This window comes from Schistocerca cancellata, chromosome 9 (assembly GCF_023864275.1).
Source record: "Schistocerca cancellata isolate TAMUIC-IGC-003103 chromosome 9, iqSchCanc2.1, whole genome shotgun sequence".
Taxonomy (NCBI): Eukaryota; Metazoa; Arthropoda; class Insecta; order Orthoptera; family Acrididae; genus Schistocerca; species Schistocerca cancellata.
The window spans coordinates 442,796,891-442,817,776 of NC_064634.1; the positions used below are offsets into that span (position 1 = coordinate 442,796,891).

A 20,886-nucleotide genomic window follows, 5' to 3' on the forward strand; every position below is an offset into this window, starting at 1 on the left:
TAAGCGTGTAGGATAGACAACTTTACGAGTTGGGAGAATGCACCAAACAAAGGAAAAATGTCTAGTAAACATGGGCTCTAAAATACATACCCAAAGAGCTACGAGCACTTTTTAATTTTCGACACTGTGAAACTAATCTCTCTCCTGATACCTTTTTGTTTTCCATATTTTTGGAGGAGGCATTATGGACCAATACAAGAAAATAAAGTCCAGTAAATAAGTGCCCCAAAACGCATACCTTAAGAGCTGTGGGCACTGGTTCAGTAGATGTTGTTCACAGTAGTGAACACGACCACTTGCTCATAGTGAAAGAATGCGCTTTACAGCCCTTGTTTACTGTCCATATCTTTTTTGGTCCATACTACCACCTCTGAAAGTTGCAATCTTAGCATCAAAAGCAGTTGCAGTTGTCATAAATATTTTCGCTTATAACTTACTACCCGGGCGTTTTATTTCAGTTTATATTATCTATTAAAAAAAAAAAAAAAGAAAAAATAGAAGCATCCAGAAGAGGCGAGGAAATGAAATGATACATAATGGTTGAAATGGCATGTGATGTTACTGAAGTAATTACAAAAGCGAGCCAAATTTACTTTACACAGAAGTTTGCAGCATGAACCCACTTCTCTGTAAGACCTAGGGCCCCCTCTGACCAAGATATGGCCATTAATTCAGTTGGGATCTCACCAAGCCACTAGGGCAAGCAGGTCTTCGATACCCTGAGGGAGGGGGGAGGGGGGAGGGGAGTTGACGTTCGAGTTGATCCCACAAATGTTCTATCAGGAACATACTTGGGGATCTTTCTGGCCACAGGAGTATCTGAACATTGTGCAGACAGTTCATACAGATACTTGCCTCATGTAAACGAGCGTTGGTTCAAAATGGTTCAAATGACTCAGAGCACTATGGGACTTAACTTCTGAGGTCATCAGTCCCCTAGAACTTAGAACTACTTAAACCTAACTAACCTAAGGACATCACACACATCCATGCCCGAGGCAGGATTCGAACATGCGACCGCAGCGGTCAAGCGGTTACAGACTGTAGCGCCTAGAACCGCTCGGCCACCCCGGCCGGCTAAACGAGCACTGTCCTGATGAAAAATGGCTCCACGAAATTGTCGCCTGGAACGTAACACATGAGGCTGTGCAACTTCGACGACGAGGATGCCTCTTCATACATTTCCGTGCAGTTCACCAGAGGCCACAATCAAAACCAAATGCCCCAAAACTCTGGATACTGCACGACACATCGTCCAACTTGGGACTCACAGTGGGGCCTCTACCAGAGACTCTGGCACTCGTAACACTGGAGGTATGAATTAAACAACGCCTTTAGTCACAACTTTTTCGTGTTTATTAACTACAGGATGCATTTCGGACCCTGTGGGTCCATCGTCAGGTGTAATTTGTCTTAATACATGTTTTATTTCTTCTCCTGAATGAGATGAAATACATATTCCGGTCACGAAAAGGTTTAATGTTAGGTTATGAAATTCGTACGCCGAGCGCGGAAAATATGTACAAAATAGTGGAAAATGGTCTAAACTTTCCACATCATCCAAGAAAAGGATTTTTAACATTTTAGTACCGACAAACATTCTTTTTGCTGGTGGTTGGTGGTTTTAACCACCAACAAAAACACAAGTTCAGCACACACAGAAAACGCACATACACAGACATAACACTGGACAACTCATCATGCCACACAGAAACATGCTGCATTTAGGTCCATGCTACACAGAGTACATTCCCTTGATTTACAAGAAAACACTGTCAAGATTGAGATAGATACAATAAACAACATTGCCATAAGCAATGGCTACACAGCCAAAACAATTGACAATTTATGCAGACAAATATACAGAAGCAAGCCAACGAATGGACACACTGTGAAAGAAGAGAAAATATTCGCCAGTATCCCATTCTTGGGCTCCATATCACAAAAAAATCGCCATCCTTTTCAGAAAAACAAATGTAACAGTCGCATTCTCAGCCAATAATAAGTTAGGAAACCTACACATCCGTAACGTTAAATCAAATACACAAGCATACAACAACAGAGGAGTGTACAAAGTATCATGCCCCAACTGTTCTGCCTACTATGTAGGGAAAACAGGCAGAAACTTCAAGACCCGTTTTCAAGAACAAGTAAATACTTTCAGGCTCAAGAATGTCGAAAAATCAGTCATTGCACAACATATGTTGGAAACGAAACGTGTCATCAACAGTCTAGAAAACAATTTGGTTCAAATGGTTCTGAGCACTATGGGACTTAACATCTATGGTCATCAGTCCCCGTGAACTTAGAACTACTTAAATCTAACTAACCTAAGGACAGCACACAACACCCAGCCATCACGAGGCAGAGAAAATCCCTGACCCCGCCGGGAGTCGAACCCGGGAACCCGGGCGTGGGAAGCGAGAACGCTACCGCACGACCACGAGATGCGGGCTAAATAATTTGGTAATACTACATAACGAAGCCAATGGTGAGACCCTAAGTCTGTTAGAACAACAATCAAAAAACCAGAATCTATGTTAAATGAACAAACAGATTTCGCAAGCCATAGTTATTTCAGTAATTTCAAAGACCTATTCTAAAGTTATTTCTTCTATATGTCAATTGTTTAATAGTTATATCTTTGGCACTACGAATAAATTCATCTTTGGCAACATGATGTACAAAAACATCCGTGAAGGGTTTATAAACATGTGTGTGCAAATGTACATCCTGAATGAAGTGACATGTACTAAAACGACGGAGAAACGAATGTTTGCCGGTAGTAAAACGTTAAAAATGGTGTCCTTGGGAGATGTGGTAAGTTTACACTGTTCATTTTACACTATTTTGCATATTACACTCCTGGAAATTGAAATAAGAACACAGTGAATTCATTGTCCCAGGAAGGGGAAACTTTATTGACACATTCCTGGGGTCAGATACATCACATGATCACACTGACAGAACCACAGGCACATAGACACAGGCAACAGAGCATGCACAATGTCGGCACTAGTACAGTGTATATCCACCTTTCGCAGCAATGCAGGCTGCTATTCTCCCATGGAGACAATCGTAGAGATGCTGGATGTAGTCCTGTGGAACGGCTTGCCATGCCATTTCCACCTGGCGCCTCAGTTGGACCAGCGTTCGTGCTGGACGTGCGGACCGCGTGAGACGACGCTTCATCCAGTCCCAAACATGCTCAATGGGGGACAGATCCGGAGATCTTGCTGACCAGGGTAGTTGACTTACACCTTCTAGAGCACGTTGGGTGGCACGGGATACATGCGGACGTGCATTGTCCTGTTGGAACAGCAAGTTCCCTTGCCGGTCTAGGAATGGTAGAACGATGGGTTCGATGACGGTTTGGATGTACCGTGCACTATTCAGTGTCCCCTCGACGATCACCAGTGGTGTACGGCCAGTGTAGGAGATCGCTCCCCACACCATGATGCCGGGTGTTGGCCCTGTGTGCCTCGGTCGTATGCAGTCCTGATTGTGGCGCTCACCTGCACGGCGCCAAACACGCATACGACCATCATTGGCACCAAGGCAGAAGCGACTCTCATCGCTGAAGACGACACGTCTCCATTCGTCCCTCCATTCACGCCTGTCGCGACACCACTGGAGGCGGGCTGCACGATGTTGGGGCGTGAGCGGAAGACGGCCTAACGGTGTGCGGGACAGTAGCCCAGCTTCATGGAGACGGTTGCGAATGGTCCTCGCCGATACCCCAGGAGCAACAGTGTCCCTAATTTGCTGGGAAGTGGCGGTGCGGTCCCCTACGGCACTGCGTAGGATCCTACGGTCTTGGCGTGCATCCGTGCGTCGCTGCGGTCCGGTCCCAGGTCGACGGGCACGTGCACCTTCCGCCGACCACTGGCGACAACATCGATGTACTGTGGAGACTTCACGCCCCACGTGTTGAGCAATTCGGCGGTACGTCCACCCGGCCTCCCGCATGCCCACTATACGCCCTCGCTCAAAGTCCGTCAACTGCACATACGGTTCACGTCCACGCTGTCGCGGCATGCTACCAGTGTTAAAGACTGCGATGGAGCTCCGTACGCCACGGCAAACTGGTTGACACTGACGGCGGCGGTGCACAAATGCTGCGCAGCTAGCGCCATTCGACGGCCAACACCGCGGTTCCTGGTGTGTCCGCTGTGCCGTGCGTGTGGTCATTGCTTGTACAGCCCTCTCGCAGTGTCCGGAGCAAGTATGGTGGGTCTGACACACCGGTGTCAATGTGTTCTTTTTTCCATTTCCAGGAGTGTATTTTCCGCGTTAGACTTACGAAATTCATAACCTAACATTAAATCTTTTCGTGACAGGAATATGCATTTCACCTCATTCAGGAGAACAAATAAAACACGTATTAAGACAAAGCACACTTGACGATGGACCCACAGAGTCCGAAATGCATTGTGTAGTTAATAAAACACGAAAGAGTTGTGACTGAAGCCGTTGTTTAATTCATACCTCCAATGTTTTGAATACAGTCACGTTTTAAGCTGCAAAATATGCATAAAATTAAACTCGCAACACTGTCTCGCTCAATATTTATAGCTTTTCTTACTTCTTTATATCCTGCCAGAACTGGTAACAACATTAACGACGAAAAGCGCTCTGTAATCTGGTGGACGTTCCGCGTTACACCACTCTTAGTCTAACCAAACATTTGAATAAATGCGTTTTGAAAACAGTGTGAGTTCGTTTTGTATGTCACTTCATTTTCGATCGATTCATCCATGAGTTGGAAGTTCAATGCATTATGCATGCTATCCAGTTCAACAGTTTATTGGAGTCTTCTAGAAATAGCCTCTTGTTTCCATACAGCAGCCGGCAGGGTGTCGAAGGAGCTTGGCACTGAGGATTGCCTCAGCCGTGAAACGTTGTGTTGTGTTATTTCGCGCACTGTTCAGCCCCGGTTTAACAAAACTTGTTTTAATATATAATTTATAAGTGTATATGATTAACTGGTCTTCTTATGGTTTGTGCAAAGGGACACTTGTATCTTCACTTCGTGAATTAGGCGACAAAGCATTTTCAAGCTGGTCTTACGAAACTAACTAAGTATATAAAGATAAACGATTCACATCTCACTTAGTTGTTAAAATAGTTGACGGGAATCAAAACAGAAAATTTCAGTTTTTTGGTATAAAAAGTATCTTGGCTTACAGGCTGCTCTGTAACAATAAAATGTTTTGTTACACATGTATTTTGTTTGCGGAGCCTGGGATTAAATAAGAATGGACGTAAGTATATGTGACAAAAAATTGTGACAGGAAATTAGAGAAACACAGAAATTTAAGAAAGCACCTTTAGAATCAAGAGATTTTTCCATTGTTGGGCCATGGACGAATTCAGTTTCTCAAGGTGTCAAACTTCTAGCCATGGAACACAATGCTATTGTGAAAGAAAATAGATTCGTAACCGACAGACTTATTGATATTGTTTCTTCTACAAGAGAGAGCTTGCATTCAGAGGACGCTTTCAAGATGAAGTTCTCACAAAATAATAATCATATTAAAGAAGAGTTACAGTCACGTGAGTTTGTAGGTGTGCAAGCTTGTGATACCGTGGATGTAAATTACAAATGAGTGTAATTCTCAGGTTTTGCACGATAGACGGTCCAATAGAGAGATTTATTGGCTTTTCACAGCGTTTTCTGTTTCAGGCGATGTGAAACGGGTACTGTGTGGTGTATGGGTGACAGTGTTGTGCAAGTAAGGCACATTGTACTAAGGGAAACAGAAAGCCTGTAACGTCATTCCTGGGAAAAAAATGACCTGGCCATAAGTAACATACAATTTACCTTCGTTTCATGTCATGGTGTCTTAATATCTGCTGGGACTATAAGTGCTGAGGGCAGCAAAAGTGAATCTACTGATGATTAACGATTTTGTGGATGCCTTGTCATAAGACATTTGGGGAAATGTTTAAGCCGGATTTCCCTGAAACAGGTCTCACAAAAAAGTTAGCTGCCATAAAATTGTATTAGAGAACTGCAGGATTCTGGAGTCATTGAGTTTTAGTGTTTTATTTAAGCAAATAAAAAAAATTTTCACTTGGTTTCACCACTCTTGCTGAATGGGTCCTGCATCCACAGACATTATGATTAATATAAAAGGTTTAAAAGAGAAACTACGTGTAAAAAGTATTAGAGTGTTTATAAAATATAAAAGGGAACACTTTGTATGTCACAAAAATATCACAAGTTCACTATTTCCCGACTGTGATCCCTTAATGTTTTGACGGAAGCGATGTTTGGAAACTAGTTTCAACTTCTGTGTGTTGAATATTGTTTCAACTATGTTTCTGACATACGGATTTCTTTTTATGGGTGATCTGAAGTGTGTGGTGTATGGGACACCGATGGACAGTCCAGGAGAGGTAGATATTTCCTGCACTTGCTTTTCAGTTCGTTATACTCGTCTTGCCTTGGATCTAGCCCTCCAATATGAAAAAGTCTTTAGACAAGATGGTGGTAAAGTAACTAGATTAAATTTTCCCTGTTAGTGAGTATACTTACCAAATAATCGACTACTTTATGTTGATTGCTCACACACTTAGGTACATATTGACTGAGTGACGTACAAGCATTCTCTTGTCTAGATGCACTATAGTTTCGCAGTGTACCCCAAGAGCAGCCTAAAGCTCCATATATCCACTTGTATGCAGTCAAATATTCGCTTAGAACCGTATCTCTTAAAATGAAATTACAATATTGCAAATAAGCACTTTCTGTCATTTGTTTTATGAGCTAGCGTGAAATAGTCTTCCTTTTTTATGTATTTCATTAACCAAATCAGTGGAAAGGTGGAAAGAATGGGGCGGGGAGTGAGTTGTAGCACAGAGACTATCTGTCCCTCAAGATTAAAGAAACACTTACCATCACAATCCGAATAAACATGCCATTACTGCTGACACGACTTCAAAAATCGTAGCTGGACAACTCGATGATAAAATCGCGTTATGAACAACCTCAGAAATTTTTTATGCTGTCTGTTGGTAACATGCAAACGCAAGGCGACCGCTACGGTCGCAGGTTCGAATCCTGCCTCGGGCATGGATGTGTGTGATGTCCTTAGGTTAGTTAGGTTTAATTAGTTCTAATTTCTAGGTGACTGATGACCTCAGAAGTTAAGTCGCATAGTGCTCAGAGCCATTTGAACCATTTGCAAACGCAAAATAGCCACATTTTGTTTAGGCATCATTTACATTTGTGGTTCAGAAAATAAACGTGCCTATTACGGTGCCTGTGAAATTCCTGTTCTTTCTAAATCCCAACTTTACTCTTTTCCTTCCAAATAAAAATGTTGGTTCGTTCACCAAGGGGTCTCTTTTGCAGTCAAGCATCTTAAGGAACTCTACATTCTCATTTATTTTATTTATCCGTTTCGAGACCTGGACCGAAAGAGAAACCGCGATCTCCCACTTATTCTTACAGAAATATCAGGTTAGTTGAGGTTGGTTTAATAATTACTGTTTTCTACTTTGAATTACTTCGTTTGACCGGAAGTACAAAAAAGTACAAACTCAATCTAGAATACCAAGTACTCTCAAAAAGAAACTTCACTTATCTTCCACGTTTTTTGATAGTTGGAATAGTCCTCGATGACTTTCATAGCTTCTTCTGCGCTTTGTTTCCGCGAGTTCTGTGGCCGCTGCACATATTAATGTGTCTATTGCCTTGTATTTCCAAATAAGTAAACATATGGCTTATATTTCAAGTTTTATTAACCGCTAGATTGATAATGCAATAGCACATGAAGATTAATCGAAAATGAAATGAAACTACCAGCGGCTCTGGACTATTGGTGCCTGAACAGCTAACGTTACTAATAATACAAGTGTATTTTACTTCATTATTAGTATTTTACGTTGCTGTTTATATAACACTGTTTCAGTATAAGGATAAATGTGTCTGACAATCTTCAATGACTAGTTTTATAAATTACGAATTTTAATTTCGACGATCCTTTTTAACGAACTTATATCTACATCTACATCTTATAATGATTTATCTTTCCACTTGCAGTTTGTATACATTAAATATATATTTACAAAATATTAAAGTCGTCAGTGTCATGTTGCCAATCATGTTTAAGAACTGAAATTAAATCTAAATGTCCAAACAAAGAATATTCTTGCCAAAAAGTCTCATGTAAATAGGTGAATAATAATTTAGTTTCATAATAGAACTCTCTGTTCCTTAGTTTTACGTATATAGTTTGATACATCGCTATGTTTAAAAAAATTGTTTACACACATAGCTTCAGGATATTTTTTAGTATAGATGACAGAACTTACCACTGAAATATATAAAGTACCTAATTTTCAGAGTAATACGTGTCGTAGTTGTGTAACTGATTCATGAAGTTATTAGATGTGTCTAAAGACTTTTTTAATCAAGAACAAGATTTTACAATGTGAAATCCTATTTTGACTAACGATCTTATATCTACATCTACATCTTATAATGATTTATCTTTCCACTTGCAGTTTATATACATTAAATATATATTTACAAAATATTTAAGTCGTGAATGTCATGTTTCCAATTATGTTTAGGAACTGAAATTAAATCTAAATGTCGAAACAACAATATTCTTGAAAAATCTATCATGTAAATAGGTGAATAATAATTTAGTTTCATAACAGAACTCTCTGTTCCTTAGTTTTATGTATATAATTTGGTAACGCCGCTATGTTCAAAAAAATTGTTTACACATATAGCTTCAGGATATTTGTTAGTAAAGCTGACAGGACTTTATACTGAAAAATATAAAGTACCTAACTTTCGGAGTAATACATGTCCTAGTTGTGTAACTGATTCATGAAATTATTACATGTGTCTAAATGCTTTTTTAATCAAGAACAAGATTTTACAATGCGAAATCCTGCTCAATACAATATTAGTTATTGGTTATTAATTCACAGTTAAACTTTTCTGTGAAAAAAACCCGTTATAGGGTAGTAGAACAATAATGTGTTTCATTACCTTTATTTTGTTAGATGGTCAATTGGGTTAAGGCAGTATGTCATTCTGTTCTCAACAAAATTAAGTGATGACGTGTGATAAACCTTCTCCGACTGATCGAATGAGGTGTCTCAGTGGTAAGAGTTTGCAATTGTAGTCGGGATTACAGTGATCCAAATATTCGTTTAACCAACCAGAATTCGGGTTTCCACGTTTTCTGTAAATCACTTAAGGTACACGCAACGACGGTTCATTTGAAACGGCACGGCCGATTCCCTCCCAGTTCTTCCCCAATCCTCAGCTCTGCTCCGTCCGTAACAACCTCGTCGTCGACGGGACGTTGGACCCTATTCTTCTCCATTTTCCAGTAGACGTTGGTTCCTCGCAAACGGATACGAGCTGTGTGGTATGTGTCGGAGCAGGCAGCACAAACAGAACACTGTAACGCGGCATGACGATAGAGGCGGCACGTGAGGAGGTGTCAGAATCGTGGCCCATCCGTCACGACCGGCGTCCAGGCGCAGGCGGCGCGCTGCTCCCGGCTAACGTAACACCTCTAAAATAATTTACGTACCGCGCAGAGCCGAGCCACTCATCAGCGGGCGCCAAGGTCCCCGGCGTCGGAAGATTCCCAGGGGGAGGCCGAGCACTGTCCGGACACAAGACACGAGCGTGAGGAAGAAGAGCAAAAAGGAACACCACATGCTGACCAATGAAACCAGTGCACACATGTTGTCCAGCAGCAAGGTGAAGGCCCGACCAGGGTCAGGGGCGTGCAGACATCTATAAAACGGCTGGACTCTTCTCAGCTGGCATCCAGTGTCGCACAACAGATCCTGGGAACACGTACCGGCTGCCATGAGTCCTCTGGTGAGCACATTGTGATACTACTTCTTACGGCGATAGAGGCTCTCTCAGGTAATCCTCGAGAACTCTTTTTTTCAGTCGAGGGTCGCTCAATTAGCTTCATGCCGTATTGAAGTTGCTTCTATGGTGTTTTAAAGTTATTTCTCCATGTACACTACACTCCACTCGTGTTGTGGTACAGAATATTTTCCTTTTCTAACTTTTTACATTTACTGTTTAACTTTCATCATTTTTTAAAATTTTGTTAGCAGCAGATACCTCAGCATATATACTCCCATGGTACCTGTAGAACAAACTACCTGCTGCCTTCCTTTGAAAAATAATTACATAGATGGCTCTCTTAGGCTAACGTCGTCTGCTTGTCTCCTTCGCTTCAGAAATCTTCCACCATTCTCATCCCTGCAAACCAGAACTGCTGCTGTTATTTCTTTGGCTCGATTCTACATTTCCGTATCATATTTATATTTATTTATAATTTCTCCTTACTTGTACCATTTCGTCTTGGAAGAAAAGTGAAATGAGAAGTGTTAAGATTTAACTATTCATATCATTTAAAAACTCTTCAAAATCTTCAGTATTTTTAAATTAACGGGTAATGTCATTGCTCAACTTGCCGATTACTTTATTATTTCACTATTTCCAGAACCTATCTATCGACAATTTGCAAATTACTTCGGAGCACAGAGTAACGGCATCCCCAATACATATCGATAATATTGGGAGTTTGACTTTTATCACAGCGTGTTCATGTTAGGAAAGCTAAACCTACATTTTAAATAAGGAGTCAGCACAAGAGATACAGTTACTGCACTCGTTTAGAAATATTTCGTTATCTATACACTAAGCGTGGTCAGGTCATTGGGTGTCACTGGTGTCAAACATCTGTTCGCGAGATTTCCACACTCCTAAACATCCCTAGGTCCATTGTTTCCGCTGTGATAGTGAAGTGGAAACGTCAAGGGACACGTACAACACAAAAGTGTACAGGCCGATCTCGTCTGTTGACTGACAGAGACAGCCGACAGTTGAAGAGGGTAGTAATGTGTAATGGCAGACATCTATCCACACCATCGCACAGGAATTCCAAACTGCATCAGGATACACTCCGTGAGTTCTGCGGAGCGCACCATTCTGCTCTCTCACGATGGCTAATGACTACTGAGGTCGCTGATATGGTGCATCTGCCAGTGGCTGCCAGCACAATGCACCTGATAAAGAAACGTATATTTTTGGTGGTGTCCGGATACTTTTGATCACATAGTGCATAATGTTCAAGATGTTGAAAGTAAATGATCGACGTTAAATGACCATGAACTTGATCGAATAAGCTGCATAAAACACACTAGCCATTTAGACCAAGACGAATAACAAAAGTACCGTCCATACAAATTTCTCGCATTGGAGACATGACCTATTGCAATTGCGGAAATTATATGGAAAGCCTCGTATAACCAGTAAAGCACAAAAAAAAACAGTTATCATTGTATCCATGTGAACAAATCACTCTGACTATAGGTGTACGGTACAAGTACTAACGTGGCCACGTTCTCATTGTAATATTGCTTTGAGGCTACGAGAAGACATTACCTTAAAAACAGTTTCACGTTTTATTATATTCTTTCTATAGAAAATCGGTATGATGAATAATGTAGAATTAGATGATTTTTGGTATTTGTGTTGTAGACTAGCTCAATAACAGCGTGAAGCTGTAACATAATGCAGGTCTCCCATTACATTTGTACGTTGTTTTCAGTAGTGCACCTACCAAATGAGAGCGACGGTTGAATTTAACTTCATAGTAAGAACAGCTTCTAACGAAACGTGACTCCCCGACTAGTGATCTCGCTGACACACCAATAAGCCGATATTTGTGGTGACCGATGCAGGGTAGCTACATTGTCTTACAGAGACAATAGATAATCAGTTACATTTATTGATAGTCAATACTGCAAGTAAATTCACTCCGAGATCAGCTGTTTCAGTCTCTCCAGACCGTCTTCATATCTATACTGGTTGGCTGCAGTGTGACAAGTTGCATAATATTCTTCTCTTAGCGGCCTCATCAATGGAATACTGGCGTTACTAAGATACCGCTGAAGCGATAATCGTGGTAGGTCGGGGAGAATGTTTTTAATTAATTAACGTAAATCTGATGCTCACCCACAGAAATTCAAATCGGCAATGTTCGACAGAAATGTTTCTCAATAGCGTGTGGAAATAAATCAAGAAATTTAATGTGCCATGTACTACACATTAAGCAATATTCTTGAAGTTACATTAGAATAAGGAACGTTAGAGTAAATTTTGACATATCTTTGACGAGGGTGTCATTAGAGACCGATTACAAGCACAGAATGGAAAGGGAAGGGGAGAGGAAATCAGGTAAGGCCTTTTCAACGTTGCCACTGTATCATTTACCTTAAGGGCTATAGGTAGGTCACAGCACACCCGAATCTGGACCAGATGGACATGTGAACACCACTTCTCCAGAACGTGTGTCCTAATCATCATACTGTCTGTTTCCTGAAGTGATAATAGTTGAGCATTATACGTCTTTCAACAAATTCTCTCTCATTTTTACATCTACTCTCATACTTCGCAAATACAGTCTTGCCAATGTTATCGACTTTATATTCTGTTCTATTCGGGTACTGAACGAGGGAAAAATTTCCACTAGTCCTGATCAAAGTTTTCCGGAGGTATTCATGGCTTCATGCAATGGCTCATAGTTGGAACAGAGAGCTGCACTTCCGGATAAGGTAGTAAAAAAGAACTGTATGACTCTCTACGTTCCCTAATGTCTCTTATGTTATTCTCGTCAACCTAATGCGAGAGATACTTTAGTTGCAACGTAATGGTCACGCAATTTTCTTCGATTGTGGGTGTTTACTACACGTTTACGGATGACTACGGCTTTAGGACGTAGCTCTCGTCCTAAAATGTAGTGAGACTCCTAATGTCAAAAAAGATTGAAAGATTGCAGAATTACTAGTAATCTGCTTGAGTCATTATCTGAAGTCCACGAAGAAACGGTAAATAATCAGAAGTCAGTTACTAAACAATAAAAATGATACAGCCGAGAAACTGTTGAAGCTGTGATGTGATGTGTGTGTTTCAGAGTGCTTTCCTGGTGTTGGCGGTGGCGTCCGCGGGCAGCGCGCTGGCGCTGCAAGGGTACCAGCAGCCCGTTGTAGGTGCGCGCGGCTTCGCCGACCCCAGGGTGAGTGCGTCTCTGCTGTGACGAAGTCTGTCGCTACTGCAGCTGCTCGTAAGTCTGAGCAGTCGTTCGCAACTGTGAAATTCCGTAATTTGTAGAGTTTTATTCCTTTACCATATTACCCTACTAGAAATGTAAAGGGGATTGTAATTCGTGACCCATTGTATTTACGTAGGTGGTGGAACGGACCTAAAACGTTGTTCGACAAGTGATGCCGGGTACGGAGACACGCGTGTAGGGTTTTACGATTTGGCCACAGTTTCCAGAGTTAAAATATCAGTCATTTGAGAGTTAGAAAAGCAAAGAATTTCTCCTCCCTGCTTCCACCAACCTCCTACGCTGAAGCCAAAGCATGCGTTACATATTTTTCCAAGAGCGCAGCGAAGGTAGTGTGTTCACGACATCTATGTGAAGTAAGAGGCTTCTTGGGGCAGATAGAAGGTGCTTGGATGGAGCGTTGAGGTGGATCCAAATATAAAGACTGGGAAGGTTCGTATGAAACACGTCGTGCAGCACATTTTTAAACGCGTCAGGAAATTTTAATTCACTCGCATTTTTTGCGCTCGAAAAGCACTAGGCCTTTGTGTCGGACGGTGAAACTGTGGAATGCCTATTCGCGCCGTTCGTTGTGGCCGAGCGGTTCTAGGCGCTTCAATCTGGAACCGCGCGACCGCTACGGCCGCAGGTTCGAGTCCTGCCTCGGGCATGGATGTGTGTGATGTCCTTAGGTTAGTCACGTTTACATAGCTCTAAGTTCTAGGGGACTGATGACCTCAGATGTTAAGTCCCATAGTGCTCAGAGCCATTTGAACCATTTGAAGACGGAAACGCTTGTCCTGCATGCCACTGTGTACGCTAGTGCTGGTAACAGCCATGGAAGTGGTCGCCTTCACGATCTATCAGTCTTCACACGTTACTCCGTGTCCACCACAGCGGGGTATCATTTTCCTCACTAGGGAACGACACAAAATGCTGTCTGATATTGACGTATTGATATCTGTAATATTCACATATTGATATCTGTAATATTGACTTTCGTAATGGCTCAAATGAGGTCTCTACAACAATAAAAATCAAATCAACTATGTATTGAATTGTATTGTATCTTAACCGGGCACCTAGAAACGACGGAGAGGCTCCGTCCCCGCCGCAGCCGCAGTGGTCCACAACTCCACGACGACTACCGCTGTCCACTTCAACCCTCCGCCGCCCCACACCGAACCCAGCGTTATTGTGCGGTTCGGCAACCGGTGGACCCCCACCCCCATGGAACGTCTCACACCAGACGAGTGTAACCCCTATGTTTGCATGGTGGAGTAATGCTGGTGTACGCGTACGTGGAGAACTTGTTTGCGCAGCAATCGCCGACATAGTGCAACTGAGGCGGAATAAGGGGAACCAGCCTGCATTCGCCGAGGCAGATAGAAAACCGCCTAAAAACCATCCACAGACTGGCCGGTTCACCGGACCTCGACACAAATCCGCCGGGCGGATTCGTGCCAGGACCAGGCGGTCCTTCCCGTCCGGAGAGCCGTGCGTTAGACCGCTCGGCAAACCGGGCGGGCTAATCAACTATGTGATAGACCATTGATTTTTCTTTGCTGTTTAAATGGATGCAATGCAAGTTAAGTAAAACGAGCAGTTTTGGTGTTTCACCTACTACTAATTTCTTTGATAATGGTTCAAAAATAAAAAATGACAGCAAATTTTAATTCTTGAATTAACGAATTAATATTTTAGTAGACTTAAGTTTCAAGTATTATATGAAAGAGAAAGTGTAAAAGGTACTGACTACGTTTTGCAAAATAGAGAACCCCCAGTTCATAAGAGCTACGGACCCCGCGTCAGCAAAAAGCAGGCCAGAGGGAACATCCAATGAAAAACTGCTCGTTTCGAACGATTTCGTTTATTACGAGCGAGAGTGTCACGGAGACGCTCCACGAACTTCAGCGGCCGACGCTACAAGAGTCGCGTTTTGGACCACGAGAGGATTTATTGTACGTTCCTGGAAGAGTTGGAAGACATAGTACTTCTTCGTATATACATTAAGGAGGAACGAGCATGAGTAGAATATCAGCGGTATTTGATACGTAGCCCTGTCGTCAATAATAATACCCACGCGCACGAATGGAACAATGTAGAAGTGTAAAAGTAGATTAAGACAAAACTGTTTCACAAGTGGATAGGTTAGTGAAGTGACATGACGTGTCATTTAAAGTGAAAACAGAAATAGAGTTAGGGAATTTGGGAAGAAAATGAGAAAGGATGTAGATAGAATACGGGTGTAGATGAGCCAATGGAGGGAGAGAAAGCTTTGGAAAAGAGGATAAGCGAAATACGACGAAAGAGGTTTATTAACTCGCCTATAGTTGAATTAAACACCGAAGAGGCAAAGAAGCTGGTACACCTGCCTAATACCGTGCATGACCCCCGTGACATACAGAAGCGCCGCAACACGACGCGGCATGGACTCGGAGTAGTGCTGCTGGGAACTGACACCATGAATCCTGCTGGGCTGTCCATAAATCCGTAAGAGTACGGGGACCCCCTGGTATTCTTACGGATTTATGGACAGCCCTCTTCTGAACACTACATTGCAAGGCATCCCAGAGGCGCTCAATCTTGTTCATGTCTGGGGAGTTTGGTGGCCAGCGGAAGTGTTTAAACTCAGATGTTTCTGGAGCCACTCTGTAGCAATTCTGGGCGATTGAGGTGTCGCATTGTCCTGCTGGAATTACCGAAATCCATAGGACTGTACAGTGGACACGAATGGATGCAGCTGATGAGACAGGATACTTGCGTACGTGTCTCCTGTCAGAGTCGTAAGCAGACGTATCAAGGGTCCCATATCACTGGAACTGCACACGCCCCACAGCATTACATAGCCTCGACCGCTGTCACAGTCCCCTGCTGAAATGCAGGGTCCATGGATTCGTGCGGTTGTCTCCATACCCGTACACGTCCATCCACTTGATACAATTTCAAACGACTCGTCCGACCGGACAACATGTTTCGAATTATCAATAGTTCAATGTCGGTATTGATAGGCCCAGGCAAGGCTTAAGGCTTTGTCTCGTGCAGTGTCCGCCTCCGGTAGCTGAATGGTCAGCGCGACAGACTGTCAATCCAAAGGGCCCGGGTTCGATTCCCGGCTGGGTCGGAGATTTTCTCCGTTCAGGGACAGGGTGTTGTGTTGTCCTAATCATCATCATTTCATCCCCATCGACGCGCAAGTCGCCGAAGTGGCGTCAAATCGAAAGACTTACACCAGGCGAACGGTCTACCCGACGAGGCCCTCGTCACACGACATTTCATTAACGGTACACCATATCGATGATATTTCGTTGATTGGTTCGGACGCTGACACTGTTGATGGCCCAGCAATGAAAACTGCAGCAATTTGCGGAAGGGTTGCATTTCTGTCTCGTTCTTGCAAGATCTTTTTCCGGCCGCAGCAATATCGAAGATTTAATGTTTTACCAGAATCCTGATATTCACGGTACACTCGTGAAATGATCGTAGGGGAAAATCGCTACTTCATCGGTACATCGGAGATGCTGTGTCCCATCGCTCGTGCGCCGACTGTAATATCATGTTCAAACTCATTTAAATCCTGATAATCTGACATTGTAGCAGCAGTAACCGACCTAACAACTGTGCCAGACACTTGTTGTCTTATACAGGCGACCGCGGCGTCATATTCTGCCTGTTTACATATCGCTGTAGTTGAATACGCATGTCTATACTAGTTTCTTTGGAGCTTTAGTGTGAGAGTAACTGTTGCACCTTGAGATTTCTTATCATGAAACATAATCACATGAGCCGAATTCAATTGCATCACAATACGCGATCACTGGCGATCGCTGTACATGTAATGTTCTAATTAGCCCACTTTTACTAATATCCATGATGTGGTAAGCAGTAGTGTGTGCGTTTAGAAAGATGACCGGCCGCTTCCACGTGTTGCAGGCGGCCGCTGGTCTGGGCTACGGCGGACCCAGCGCTGTGGTTGGAGGCGGTCCCGAGTCGAGCGCTCTGTACCGCTCCCAGATCTACACGGACCCCGAGTACTACGGCTACGAGAGCACCTTCCCCGGCGGCCGCAGCAACTTCAAGGCCTACAGATCCGTGCCGGAGGGACCAGGTTAGTCAAGAGGGCTGCTGCGCCTCTTCTGCCGAGATTGCAGCTCGGCGGAGGCGATACGGTTGTGGGGCAGCCAATTGATAGCGTTTCTTCACGATAGTCTGCCAGAAAAATATGTGTCAGTAGTTTAAAACCATCGTATCTTTGAGAATAATAAGTGGTGATGCGATAAACATTATATGTACGCCAAGGAAGTCATATTCAGCCTATCTTCCTATTTCGAAATTACCTTATTTCGCACCTTCCGGCATTACCAGGCTCCATCAGAACAAAAATTCATAGAATGAAGGCTCTAATTACGGGTTGTGCTAGTTGCTGGTGTATCTGTCATGGTTGTATGATCGTAGTTTATGAAACTTTTTTTATTCCTGAGGATTCATTCGCAGGTATGTTAGACATCGTCAGAGATACCGTTGCCTACCGTCGGCAAGACTGTGCAGAAACAGAAGCGCTCCTGAGCATGCCCCACACACCCCTCTACGACACGTCAGGAACAAAAAGCTTTCATGGACCACGACCATACAAACCGCAAAATCAAGAGGAAGCAAAATCAAAATAACTACGCTTATGGCGTGTTATGTACCACCCGTCATCGGGCTGATAAGTTCGTTCAAATGCATCCTATTTTATGTCAAGACACTGACACGTTATTCGTGTGTCCATTCCAGTATTTATGCTAACCGAGCATTTGAATACGTTATGTTTGCAAGAAGAATGAGAAAGTCCACACAAGGCTCGCACCTATTCTATTTTACATATGATTTCCACATCTGCGATATTTGAAATGATAAATAAATCATGACCCTACGCTGACAACTGGCGTTGATATACATCAACGGGGACAGTTGAAAATTTGTGCCCCGACCGGGACTCGAACCCGAGATCTCCTGCTTACGTAGCATCAGAGCCACCGAGTGCACAGAGGATAGTGCGACTGCAGGGACTTATCCCTTGCATGCTCCCCGTGAGACCCACATTCCCAACTTAATGTCCACACACTACATTCGCAGTGCCCCTGCCCATTACACTCGTAACTCGCGGCAGACAATCGTACCGAGTCGCGTAAGAGTTCAATCAATACGTGTGCATCTGCACAGAAGGAGGTCAATGGCCGGTTAGCCTTAACAGTATGAAAGTGGTATCTGTTCTTTCATATCTGCGAGTAGAATAAAGTCAGACTGAAAACTGTTTAAGCATACGCATTTTAAAGATTTCATCCACTTCACACACGACGCTTCATGTTTTGAGGTTTATGATAATTAATTACAACACTTTTTAAAAGTTCATGTATGAAAAGAACTATCCAAACAAATATTGATTTTCATGGTGTTGTTTAAGATGTATCATCATCTCTTACAGCTCATCATCATGTCCATGTTTGCACTGCAAATTCCAAAGTCGGAAAGACGTCGCACTGACACCCTGTTGTGTTGTTAGCAGGCCTGTCCGGAGGAGCCACGGGCGCCTACGGTGACTACGACAGCGTGGTAGTAGCCGGCAGGGGTGCCAACCGTCCAGGCCTGTCGCCACAAGCCGGTGTCGGTCTCCGTGGCCGCTACTAGCAGATGCATCTATGTGTTCCGTGCTGTCTACACTAATCCTTCTGTAATGCAAACCTTCTGTGCTGTAAATCTTCTGTAGCTTTTTTCCTACATTAAATCACTTTGGACTAATGAAACTGACTTTAAAATTTATTATGTAAGCACAAACTGGCTGCCACAATAATGACTAGAAATTTGGGTGATGTGTGTGAATGGACAGAAAATTTTCTGGCGCAGTTCGTTTGCGGCTCTTGTTGTACCGTATTTGTACAGAATTTGGGAAGCGACCTCCGAGCTTCCTTTGATACGGTGAGGCGATATGAAAATGAGCTATTTGCTGAAATCGGAATTTATTATAAATTCCCCAATGCGATTCTTGTCCGTTTAATGACATCTGACTATGCAATACAGGCCTCTGTTGAACAGTCACATTCGGTAAGGTCGCTCGCCTCAGAGAAACTAGTGGTGGAAGTAAATTATTAGCATCAAGTGAAGTTGTGGGATAGGGTCGGTGTATCCGTATAGGTAGTCGGAAATATTGAGGAAGATAATTACATTTATTGTATTTGAGAATTTACATATAAATCGTCTTAATGAGGCGATGCCTCTTGAATGTGGACAAATTAATAACTTAATAAGGAGAAAGAAGTATGAGATCCCCTTTTACACCCGCAGGACAGGACAGATAGTTGAACTTGTGGAAAGGGGTCAAAATGAGTGGCTGTCAGTTGCACTCGAACATACTACTTTATTCATTTGACAAACATTACAAGAGTAAAGAAAACATTAAAAACAGAGCAAGCCAAAGATTAATTTTAGAACTTCATTCCCAGCTAAATGCGCCATTCAATCTCGCCCCTCATGGGCAAAACAACTTTAATTTAAAACCGGCTGAAGGCCAGTAACTTAAGACTCGAAACAGGAATTTGAATTTTAAAAGGAAGAAGGTCTTACCCTAAAATTTCTTCAAATCAGGCTGAAGGCCCAAACAATCTCACACCTCAAGGGCAAAAAGCTTTAATTAAAATCGGCTAGAAGCCATACAGAAACAAACAACACGGACAAATAAAAAAAGGCAGCGTATCAAACGGCGCTCAGAAGTTTGCGAGGGTCGGCCTGGAATTCAAGCACTAACGCTCGTTTGGGTGAGACAGGCAGTCGGCCCAACAATTCTAAATCCGACGGCAACCCAACCGACAGTCAACGGACCAAGCGACAGGATAACTTGCGCTCCACCCAACCAGCACACAACAGGGAGTCCAATGGAACAATGCAGAAGGTATCGGCACCCACAACGAATTACACATTCGGTTGCACGCCGTGCTGGACAGCCACAACACGACGAGCAAAATACACTGCCTGAATTTACGTCAACGGCCAGGGCAGGTAACCGGAACGTTAACGGCCACAAGGCAGAAGATTCCGCTGGTGCACTTCAATTCCAAAATAATCAAGGTAAGTTGGACTCCACAGGGGGGCGGCTAGAATTTTGCCAACTTGAAAACACATGTTGTTTCTTGCACGAATGTCCCAACAGACCACAACGAAATTCAAACGACACAGTGTGTACAGCTGGGGCTGGCTGGTAGATTAAGTAAAGACTCAACTTTCGTGTCCAGGATCGGTGAGCCACGGACTTCGTAGCAATGGGAACAGCCCCTCACACTTTGACCATGCATGGACGCCGCCAGTAGGCCGGGCCAGATACGTGCCATGGAGACTTCCTCGTTGCTCCACGCCAACCGACCGACCAAGAACAGCAACCAAGGTTTAAGGCACAACATAATACGAGCCAGCCACGACTCAGAGTATAACACAAATCTACAACTCTAAAACTTAGCGATGCGGATTGACACTTCCCCTTAAGTGAATGAGAGCCTAAGATTCTAGGTCAAGTAATTTCCATCTGTATCTAATCACAGAAATAATGCTCCGGTGCTCGCTAGGTCAATGTCCACCCATTTAACTTCTATGAACTGCAAGGAAGATCATGTTACGGCCTGAGCTGCGTCGATTACCTAGTCCGCTCTTCTGCTCCACGACAAGGTCCCCAGCCGGCTGTTCTCGTCGTGTTGTTATGTCGATCACGTGTGCCCCTGCAGCCACAGTGGCGCTCGTACGTGAC

The 20,886-nt window shown here is 43.3% G+C and overlaps 1 protein-coding gene across 2 annotated transcripts; it reads left to right on the forward strand.

The window, feature by feature from the left end:
• Positions 1-9,712: 9,712 nt before the first annotated feature.
• Positions 9,713-18,898, forward strand: LOC126100578 (uncharacterized). Of its 2 annotated transcripts, none has more exons than XM_049911200.1 (4): positions 9,713-9,862; positions 12,978-13,079; positions 17,046-17,220; positions 18,658-18,898. In XM_049911200.1, the coding sequence occupies exons 1-4, from the start codon at positions 9,851-9,853 to the stop codon at positions 18,780-18,782; spliced, it is 414 nt and encodes a 137-aa protein (XP_049767157.1). In that variant the 5' UTR covers positions 9,713-9,850; the 3' UTR covers positions 18,783-18,898. The 2 variants fall into 2 exon arrangements, with proteins under 2 accessions (XP_049767157.1, XP_049767158.1); XM_049911201.1 differs by having other exon boundaries at positions 18,661-18,898.
• The last annotated feature ends 1,988 nt before the right edge of the window (positions 18,899-20,886 follow it).

Excerpts from the sequence above, each read along its gene's own strand:
- LOC126100578 (XM_049911200.1), top strand. Across the intron at positions 13,080-17,045 it reads GCGGCTTCGCCGACCCCAGG|GCGGCCGCTGGTCTGGGCTA; the intron begins GTGAGTGCGTCT and ends CACGTGTTGCAG. Across the intron at positions 17,221-18,657 it reads ATCCGTGCCGGAGGGACCAG|CAGGCCTGTCCGGAGGAGCC; the intron begins GTTAGTCAAGAG and ends TTGTGTTGTTAG.